This window comes from Buceros rhinoceros, unplaced genomic scaffold, assembly GCF_000710305.1.
Source record: "Buceros rhinoceros silvestris isolate BGI_N320 unplaced genomic scaffold, ASM71030v1 scaffold28221, whole genome shotgun sequence".
NCBI lineage: Eukaryota > Metazoa > Chordata > Aves > Bucerotiformes > Bucerotidae > Buceros > Buceros rhinoceros.
Window position 1 is genome coordinate 16,391 of NW_010392942.1, and position 10,798 is coordinate 27,188.

At 41.7% G+C, this 10,798-nt stretch overlaps 2 protein-coding genes across 2 annotated transcripts in view; one reads left to right on the forward strand and one right to left on the reverse strand.

Annotated features, from left to right (window-relative positions):
- The window catches only part of UPB1 (ureidopropionase, beta), a 16,156-nt gene extending 15,590 nt beyond the window's left edge, over positions 1–566 (forward strand). The window contains exon 9 of the mRNA XM_010144683.1: positions 483–566. Coding sequence (XP_010142985.1) covers positions 483–566 — 84 coding nt within the window. The remainder of the gene's footprint in view (positions 1–482) is intronic.
- A 3,590-nt stretch (positions 567–4,156) lies between these two features.
- On the reverse strand, positions 4,157–10,779 carry GUCD1 (guanylyl cyclase domain containing 1). Its single transcript, XM_010144684.1, has 6 exons — positions 10,602–10,779; positions 9,181–9,265; positions 7,476–7,641; positions 6,655–6,746; positions 4,845–5,086; positions 4,157–4,437 (listed from the first exon to the last, which is right to left on the reverse strand). The coding sequence occupies exons 1-6, from the start codon at positions 10,777–10,779 to the stop codon at positions 4,346–4,348; spliced, it is 855 nt and encodes a 284-aa protein (XP_010142986.1). The 3' UTR covers positions 4,157–4,345.
- Between the last annotated feature and the right edge of the window lie 19 nt (positions 10,780–10,798).

Below are 10,798 nucleotides of genomic sequence, written 5' to 3' on the forward strand. Positions count from 1 at the left end.
CAGTTGTCAAGGACATAATACAAAGACATAATTAGGGCTACACTTCTTTGCCTTCACTGACATAACATACTTAAAAGAGAGTATTCTTGATGCATAATAAAGTAAGTGCACCTTTCACATTCACTTTCAGCTGGCCAGGATAAGCAAAATAACCGTTAGTACTTAGCAGACAGGACTGTCAGCGGAGAGCTGCAGGGCAGGAAGGAGTTCATTTTAAAGTTTTACCGTTTAGAGTGGAAATGCACTTGTCTTTTTTGGGTAGAAGTACAGTTTTAGGCGACACAGTGCAGGTTCTTTATTTATAAAGTATATTAGTTTGTGCTGAGGCACTGGATGTCTCCTATTTTGAGTGAATTATGATTTTACTGTTTGAGGCAATTAAGTAAAAGGTCATCATAAAAAAATGTTGAGTGTAAATATTTTCTACTGAAGTTCTTTCATAGCTCACTGGAAGACCCGAAGCTTTGATCTTTCTTTTGCAGATGACCGGTAGATATGAAATGTATGCAGCCAAGCTCGCTGAAGCTGTCCAGCCTTACTTCGTACCCAGTGTGATCAGAGAGTAAGAGAATCTGACCACAGTCAAATGTTACGTAACAAATTAAAAGGTACTGTTGGATGATAGCTTTACTGTGGATCATAAGATGTTATTTCAGTGTTGTGATTTTTGTTTTCCTGTAACCAGCTTTTAAACAGGATTCAAAACTCTGTTAAGTAAAATAATAGAAAACATGGCGTCTTGTGTGGGGTTTTTTTTGTCATTTACAGCGTCCAAACTTTTGTTCCTTACTAGAAATATATCCAGTAGGAATACATTGATGTAAAATGAGGAAATTTTTCAGTACCGGGTAGTACAGTATAGTTGGAGATGAATTTGGATGACATAAAAAATTTTGTATCAGTTTTGCATCATGTGACTATCTACTTCTGCTTCCCAGTTTTTCCCCTTAACCAAATACATAATTTAGGAAGGAGGCATAAATTGGTTTTATCGGGTTTTTTTTAATTAACTATTTGATGCATTTCTGTTAGAGCTAAGTAATGTCCCAGACATGTCCTAGTAGTTGAAGGTATGTGGGTACTGTAAAGCAAGACTGCTTTGGTTCTATTTCCCTTTACACTTGTATTACAGCCACAGTTGGACCAGTGTCTTTGATGGCCTTCAGGGTGCAAAAGTAGTGCTGGGGGTGGCTGCTTGTAGTGTCTTCAGAAGCTCAGTCCTGCCTCGTGAGGCAAAAATAGAAAGACTAGCTAAATCCTAGGCAGGGCTGGTGCCATTGCATACTTTTCCTTGTGAACAGAAAGCCATGGAGATGCTCTTAGGGATCAGGATGGATAACGAAAACTACTTCTCTGGAGCTGCACTCCAGTAGGGTACTTGGTGGTGCGGAGAACACAAAACAGCTGTTGAATACGGAGAACAGTAATACATTTGCTATTCACAGGTACTAGCGTATATTGAAACTTCATTTTGTATGATTTAGGTGTTCGGGAAGTGCAGAATGAATACAATTTCCAGGCTAGCAACTATGAATTTATAGCCGAAATAAAGATTTGAACTCTTAACATTTTTTTCCAAATTACAATTTCAGCTCTGCCATTTCCAGTTGAGTGTATAACATCCTCTGCAGATTTTCCAACATTTTTTGTAATAAGCTAGTTAATAAATACACTTGCTACATTATGTTACAGGCTCATCTGTGACTTTAAATCTTTATTGAGAATGGCTTAATTACAAATAAAAATATATTTATGTATAAAATCCCTGCATGTAAAATACTCCTTCTTTTGCTATTGACATCATGAAGGAAACAAAGTGACAACATTTTCAAAATGAGTATTTTGATAGACGATCTTGTAACGGGAAACAAAGTTTCAGAAAATGCAGATGTTCTGAATGCTTGTGCAGCAAGTTCTTTTTAATCTGAATTTGTGTCATAAATTCTTAAGTCTTTTCACTTGGCTTCTGCTCCTCGCTTGTGTTTTCATCTCTCATAGCTATCTTCCATTTGGCGGGTAGAAGAGATCCTGTTGCAGAGGTGGAGCTCTACTTTTGTATTAGCTCAAACAGCGTTGTTTCTTTATCTTTCAGTTTTGCTGAAGTATTTAAACCCTGGGTACCAACTATTTAATAGTCAGTATTGTTACAACTATCTGTGCAGTTCAGAAGATTTAGCATGCCCTTAAGTTCATGTTTTATGTATAAGTTCAAGGTTTGCGTTTGGGTAACCGAATCAGTAAGAGGCTAAATGTCAATGACAAGCCTTTTGTTAAGAATTGGTTTTATTTAGCTGACCAAGCCTGCTCTAAAATAAATCCTGTGGCTGTTTCATGGTATTGAACGACCTACCTGAAAATGCAGGGGTTAAGGAAGTACTCAATCAACCTGTTGTTTACATACCTGTTAATTAGTAACATAGCTAATACAATTTCTCTAAACCAAACATCATGAATTTGGACTTGGACATAAAAATTCCCAAATAGCAGCCTTCCGGTGACTTACTCCGGAGGAGTCGGAAGGCATTATTTAAAACAGGCTTTGTACCTTTTCTCTGGGATTCTGCTGGTGGCACTAATGGACTGCTTCTACTGCTCACAAATCACATCCTAAGTGCCAGAATGTAGTCCAGCTTCACCAGTGATAAGCAAAACTTTATACACTAAAGATTTTTTCACACATTTTTGTTTAGAGCTTTTTTAAAGGCTACTGCATATTAAATGTGTTACCATTTCTAGCCTTTGTACAAAGGAGCACTCTTGATTCTACTAAGCATACTTCTTGAACACTTTCCAGATACTTCAGTAAGTCAACTGATAGAAGAAAATGTTTTCTCTTAGAAAAAATTTTTTACCAAGCTGAAAGTTGATTCCTATTTATTATTTCCACCACTGAATAAGTGTCCTTTCACTGCTGCTCCACAGTTCCAGAACTTGAACAGTTCTTTTCCTAAAACCATGCCAAAGGTGTGGGATCTCTGACTTAAGTGCAAAATGAAATTTTGCTAGCTTTACATCAGTATTAACATAGATTTTTTTTCTACCCACTTCAAAATAGGTAGGACTGGAGATCAAGACTTGTAGGAAATTGTGGTGGATGAGTCTGAAATGGGTGGCTGTTTCTTACACTTTACAGTGCTCCTCAGCAAAGTAATTAAACCCAGGTAATACATGAAAGGATTATGAATGGGCTGCTAACAGTTTCACTTGATAATGTCTGACTACAATAACTCCAACTTAATCCAAATACAGCTGTAGTGTAAAAGCTAGAAAATCAAGTTCCTGCCTTTTTTACTTCGAGCAAAGAGATATTTGTATTCCCTCCTTTCTAAATTGATTTCAGCATTTCTTAGGTAGTCACTGAACTAATACCAGTAGCAAAATTTGGCTCAAATTGATTTAGCATTTTAGTTATAATCCAGTATAAGCTGTCAGATATTTACAATGTACAACCCAAATGTACCATTAGTGTGGATGATAATTTTCAGTATTTGCTTAACAAGTTTGAAGTTTGTATTTAGAATGGGTTCTGCAGAAACTGGCCTGTGTGGGTGGCATAATGTTCAGAAGGCTTTGCAAAAAGCAAGAAAGACTTCTAGGTACAAAGAAAATATCTTCACTTAAACATCTGGGGCAACGCAGAGCTCTGAGCAGCCAACCTAGAGGACTTAGCCAAAAGAGATTGAGTTTGTAGTACAAGGGAACAATATCAATAACTATTCACAATTTAATGCAGTGGCATAAACACTAAATCTGTGTCAGGTGAATTTGTACATAGGAAGTTTCCTCAGTAAATGGTTTTTTCATTCCTACAATGCAGACAATACTGATACAAGCGGTTTAAATTAGTATTTTATCCTTCCATAATACCCTGCTGACCCTCAAATCCCTAGATCTAGGGTGAAGATCAGCCCTTGATGCTCTGACTGAGAAAGAAACAGGTATTATCTATTGGTTTTTTCCTGGTTTTGTTTACCTAAACCTATGCATGTATTACCAAGTGTTAAAGTTCATAAATTTGGTGCTTTTTTGTCCTGTGTTTCAGTTGAAAATAAGCTCAAAGTGAACAGGCTTTGAGCCTGTATGTTAAAACTGCTGTCAAATGTGCAATGTTTTAAATGAGGGGGGAAAAAACCAACAAAAAAATGAGACATACATTGCAAACTCAGATACATCATCAGGAAAATAAGATAAGGACAGCATTGCAGTGAGTCCTATCAATGTCTATAAAGCCTCCCTTGTTTAAGATCCCACTGCAGTTCAGGAGCAAGGTCTCTGCAGGGGTAGTCCTGAGACAAGCAGCCTTGCAGGCTGCACAGGAAAGGACCAGAAGTATCAGATGTGGATGTCAGCTGTCGGTGTAGACGAACAGAATATCTTCATCAGTGCCGTAACTTGTCCTGGCTTCCTCAAAGTTACTGATGCTAGTGCAGCATGTTCCTGTTAAGGAGGAACAAAATGTTAGTAAAGATTCAGAAGAATTTTCCTGTGAAAGCCTCATACTGGGTCTAGCAGTCTCTAAAGAAAAAAACCCCTAACTAGTACACAGACTAGACCTGTCGTCTTTGGTTACAATTTTACTCCGGTGGTTGTCTTCACCTCAGAGGCAGTACTCACTGAAGTAATGCTGTAAATGGATAGTGAACTGGCCATGCATATCTCAATGCTGCAGGTAAATCAGTGGCAGCACTGAATTAATGTGGCAAAGCCCCTTCTGACCAATTGGTTAGTGATGCTTGAAATACACGCACACTATTAGGGGAAGTCCAGCTGTGGCTCCGTGTTACAGACACGTTAGTAATGAGGTGGCTGAGAATCTAATTACCCAAAAGGAACGGGGTACTCACGGTCAGCATAGGCGGGGTTGTTGTAGTAGATACTCCCTGAGGCTTTGTTGTAGCCACATAACACAATGAAATGGCCTTGGTAGTCAGGATTCCTGCAGAAGCACTTCTGTCCAATCGGGAGGAAGCAGCAGTATTTGACAGGACTCGAGCAAAGATCACACAATAGCAGGACTGCATTCACTAGGACAATGGCTACGTGACCTTGGGACAAGTGGTTCTGGATATCTTGAACAGTTACTGTGCTGCAGGAAAAAAAAAAATCACATGCTTATTAACAAGTTTAGGTATACAGTGTGTGTTGATGGACAGCAGTAGTGACATGCAGCTGGCATGGTTATTTTTATATCACAGGTACATCTTTTTGCTGTTAAACCCTGCGAGCTTTGCTACAAAACCTGTGTCATTCAAGCCCTTTTTATCTCATTGCTGCTACTGAAGTGCAGAGCAACAGCTCTGGATTCTGCAGTAATATAATCTCAGAATGTATCATATAACCCAGAAAAGAGTATTAAAGGAGCTGGCAACTCATTCAGTAACTTGAGAGACTTGTGCTGTGGGAAAATGGTAAGTGAAGTGTTCTTTTTTTGCTTTTAGAAAAGCTTATCTCTGAAGCGCCAAATCTTTATCAACTGGTTAAAAGATTGTATAATCACTAACTGACTTAAGACGTGCTCAAATTTGCATCTGTCACACAGGAATATGTTCCTCCCAGTTACAATTTTGGACTACCTGAGCCTGTATTTCTATAGTCCCTCCTACAGAGAACGCGTACTAACCAACCTGTAATCTCATCTGTCAGCAGCTGTCCTTCACTGCGGCACCTGGTGTATTCCGTAGGCATTAGAAACTCTTCCCTTGGATACGTTCCAGACGCCAGGGCTGTGTGCACCGCCTGACCGAACTCATGAGGTTTTTAATCATTTCCAGTGTCACTTCTGCGCTTTGCCCCAGTACTGCACAGGTAGATGCACCCTCTGTCCCAGCCTTTATCGAGGCCATGATCTTAAGATTGCTAAAGCAAGATGGACTGACTGTCCCTTCTGTCCTGCAACAGCTCTAGTTAAACAGATGGTGTTATACAGACTCCGTCTGTAGAAAGGACACTTAATGATTCTGCTAAATGGAAGTTGAATTCAAATGCTGCTGTGGCTGCCCTCTACCCTCTCTTCTTTTCTTGCTCCTAATCACGTACCCCACTTTGACAACAGAGATCCAAATCCAGCCTCACTATAAAAAGGGATGCAACTCGAGTTGAACATGGACGCTCAGTTATTTTCCATGTAGAATGTCACCGTCAGTTGTGGAACAGTTCTGCAGTTTTTCCCCTTCTCCTGGGTCTGCAGTTCTTTCACAGAGGTTCCTTATTTCATCCTCCCTCCCCTTGGCAAAAGCTTGTATACTAGCTTTTTCTTTGCACATCTCTAGGAACAGAGAGCTACAGTGTTTGCACAGCTCTGGGAACAATGGGTTGTGTGCCCACGTAGCACTCTCAGTTCCAGCAGCAGCCAATTAGAGTGCTGTAGGCACTCCCTACTGGTAATTTTAATGGATAATCAAATTCAAAACATACACTAGTCAACTCCTGTCAGCATCTGCAGATCACTTACTCTGTCTTGTGAGTATTTTTCCTCAACCTTCAATACTAACTCTTTTTGGGGTTTTTTGAGCCAGATAGAGTAGAAAGATGCTGTAATTCACAAAAAAAGTCTCAGGGCTTGATTTCAGACTCTTTCACCAGTTCAGCTTTGTGACCTCAAGAAAAGCATGGGGCCCACAGCATCTCCAAAGAGAAGGGAAACAATAAACTTACCACTTCTCCACCAGCACCTTGCAGGCTTTGGCTTGTGCAAAGAGCTGATTCACTCGATTCTCTTCTGTGTCAAAGTGCTTCCTGTAAAATGACTGTGGAGATAACAGAAGTTATGAACTGGGATGATGTTTACCTTAGGTGATCCAACACTTACCTGCTAGCATAAATTGGAGATCTGGCTATGGGTGAGAGATCCTTCCCTTAGTTCATTGGTAACAGGATAAGGATTCCTGCTCTAAATTTTAAGTTTAAATTCACTCCTGGTCAGTTATGGTTGTAATTTTCATCCAGTGGCTGTTCAGTTGCCTACATGAAAGAAGCCCGTCTGGTTCATACTGGGCAGAAGCTTGCACTAGAAAAGGCACTGCCACTATAGGCCCTCAGTGGCCTCCTTGACCCCCTTGTTGTCAATCTTGAAGAGGTCAAGCTCTCAATGGATGTGGAGGCTGAGTTGCCCCCTCACCTCTAGAAGTGGTTCTTCCAGGTCAGGGCTGAGGCACGGGATGGGAAAAGTGGGAAGCTAGCGCTGCTGCTGCCAGGCTGTACCTGTTCTGAGGATAATCAAAGGGCTTCAGTCTGTAAGGAACCTTTCATAAGGACTGCTGGAAAACTCTGAGAAAGTTTTTATGTGTATTTTGGAATCAAAGATGTAAAACTGGGATTGTATCTAGCCTTGCCTCTGGAGCTGATTTGTGCCCATTTTTGCAACAGGCAAACCTTGTTTACAGGATGTGTGGTTAATTGTCAGTAACACAGGAGAGTTTTTATAGCAGGACACGCAGCGCTTTTCAAACTGTCCCCCAGTAGATAGGAATACTAACCTGATTTTTGTAGCCCTTGTCCACTCCAAGTGTCTGGGTGCAAAATTTATGCTTAACACCGAAGTGCCTCATTAGGTAAGCCAGGTCAATAGTCCAGATACTCTTTGTTAACTGGAGCTCCTGGATGGCTTTCTGAAATTCATCATTGTCCAGATGATTCAGGTACCTATGGTGTTAGGCAGGGGAAGGGAAGCACAGATCTTAGAAGCAGCAAAATGTGTCCTGTAGCCCAAGCCTGCACATCACAGGACGTAAAAAATGAAATAATGGGCTTGGTTAAGAAATAATAAGAAAAAAAAAAACAACCCACAAAGGAGCCACAAATTTCAGGGAAGGGAAGGGAGTAGGGAATATTTAACTGGAGTTACTGCTGACTTTTAAAATTGGAAATGTGTGGGTATCTTGACTGATACAGTGCTGGAAGTGTACAGGTGCTGTACCATAGGCCAGCTATACCGAGCAAGTACAGAACTCTGTCCTGAAGGGCTTCCGGTCTAAGTGGACAAGCATATTAGAGCAAACACAGAAAGAGGTGTCAAAGACTAAAACTTGCTTCACACAATAGATGGGTTTCAAAAGGAGAAACTGTAAAGGAAGTCAATAAATATTCAAAGGAAGCTTGTCTTAGGCATTGATGGCACAAAAGGCAATAGAGGGGAGATGAAGGCAGGAGGAGGCTTGGGACAAGTTGCAAAGGGGTAGCAAGAGGTAGTTATAGAGAGTTCTGGAAGTAAGAAAACAAATGGAAGTATATATATAAAAAAAAGGACTGGAATTGAGGATGCAGGGCAAACTGGCTCAGATCAGCAGGGTGAGATTAATCTTGGAAGCTGAGTTTTGGGCAGACTGGAGCGGCAAAGAGGTAAAGGGAATAATGAGGCAGAGGTTACAGTAGTCAAGATGGGAAATTACCAGCACACGGACTAACGTCTTGGCAGAAGGGATGGAGAGAAATGAAAATCTTCTGCTTCATATCTACTAAGTGGACATCTAAATAGGTAATTCTCCTGCACCTAAGCTCATGTTCTTCTGTGGAAGGAAAGAGGAGTTCAGCAGGACAGCTACTAGTTCAAAAAAAGAAAAAACAAACCCAAAACAAAACAAAAAACAACCCCAAAGGGCAATACAGCACATCGTTCTGAAGCTGAAACTACTTCTGGAACAAAAGCATTCATCCCAGTGACTCAGCCACTCCCTGGCTCAGCAGGACAGATGTAGGACACAATCACAGAATTGTTTCGGTTGCAAGGAGCCTTTAAGGTCCAGCTGTTAACCCAGCACTGCCAGGTCACATAAACTGGGATACACCTACCTGCCACTTGAAAACACAGAAAGGGATCGGGTGAATTGCTGTGCTAAGTATCAGTTCCAAGTCACTACAGCAGGAAAGAGGGACAACTCTTCACTGGCTTATGCAGGCCAACCTGCACAATTCTTAGAGCTGATCAAGTATTTTGCATCTGTCAAAACAGTCAGTTATTCAAAGGGTCTGAAGTTTTTATATTTTCCCTTGCTCCTGCTGGATTGCTGTGCCAGGCCCAAGCAGCAGCAGTTCTCCAAGGGTACCTGACAATATGTGCTCTCATAAGACTAAGTTAAACTCACAGCCTCTTCAACACACCTCTTCTCCCTGCATATTGCTTCCTGCTACCCTTCTCCCATGGGATGGGATATCCGACCCGTTCCAGCCAAAAGAGTCACTTACTGAAGCACCATCCTGGAGCAGGCCAGCCCACAGTCCCAGTGGTACAGCTGCTGAATGACTGGCACTTTCAGCTGGACGCAGTCGACTGCAGTGAAAACACCCCATTGTGAGTAAAACAGGACAGTTGTCAATCCATAAGCTGTTTGGTCCACACACTTTCCCTTGCAAGTTTCATTTTGTTCTTTTTGGTGAGGTGACATAGCCGCCAGCCCCTGACTGTGAAGGTGTATCCCCTCCTAAATAATGGTGGGTGAGGCACAGGTACCTCTCCTTTCTCTGGTGCCTGAACGTACCTCAGTGCACAACAGGAGTTACACCAAACTGTGAGAAAACAGACACAGCCGAGAGCTGTAAGCCTTGAAACCTTACAAGCCCCACAGATTTGAGCCGTTTCTAGAGACATCTGTTTCCTCAGGGACTGCAATCACTCAGGTGGATTTTAGGTTGCCAGAGCTCACAAATGGCACCAGCTGGCCTTTTGTATTAACTCTCTCAGTAACTCAACAGACAGAGAGGGAAAAAGAACAGTCCCTACCAAAAAGACCCAGAATACCAGAAACTCCGTCCCTCTGCCTGTTTTTGTTTTTTACAGGGTTGACAATGTGGTGGTTTCAGCTTCAGCACCATTTTTACCACTGGGAGGACCTGAAGAGTTTTGCCTGATAACACCACTTTGGCGTCAGAGTGAGTTAATGATAAAGGGCTTTTCTCAATAACTTTACTTTTGATCTAGAAAAGGCCACTGAAAAGTTTTGTTAACACAAGGTTAACTACATTTTAAGATGGGAAGAAAAATGCATCTGATGTCATATGGTCTGGTCTAGTTTTGATATAATCCCATTTATAAAATTTTTTAGATAATGTTTGTCATTTTGTATTATTTTTAACGAAGCCACAGCCTGCTGTAGGGACAGCCAATACAGATATTCTGGGCTCTTTCCAAATACTTTTTTGTAGTTGTGCCACTGCTTAATTACAACTTGAAGACTGGCAATACCCACTGGTATATTCAATCTTTTTAATTAATCTAGATTAAGGTGCTGCTAAATATCCTAAAGACAGAATGAAAACTCAACTCCCAGATTCTTGTCAAACCGGGATCTGTAAGTACTACTGTCATTTTTTTTCTTGACATGCTTTGACTCTGTCCCTTTTTGTTAATAGCCAGGGCCTCCGTCAAGTCACAAGGTTAATTAAAGAGGTACAAGTTTTCTACACGAAGACTTCAAAGGTAACAACTTCAGTTTTCTTGCATGTTCAGCTTCCAGTCATCCTGTTTCCCAACACACCCCCCAGACTTCTTCAGTGATGACTGCCAGCTGTCCCGAGATAAGATAGAACCTAATACACGCTGTGCCTGTAAGTAACACTGAACGCATCTCTCCGCTTCGCCAGCTCCTCGGTGCAAGAAATTTACCGACGGAGCCAGTAATTCTGGCGAAACGCGCAGCTTTGAGGCTCCGGGAGGGTGAGAGGCCGCCAGGGCCACGTAGGGGTGGGCGAGAACCGTCTGCTCCCCACTGCGGGCAGGACCGGACCCAGGGCCCCCTCCCGCGGCCCGAGTGGGCGCCCAGCCCGTTCCACCGGGGCAGCACCCATCGCGGAGACCCGCAGCTCA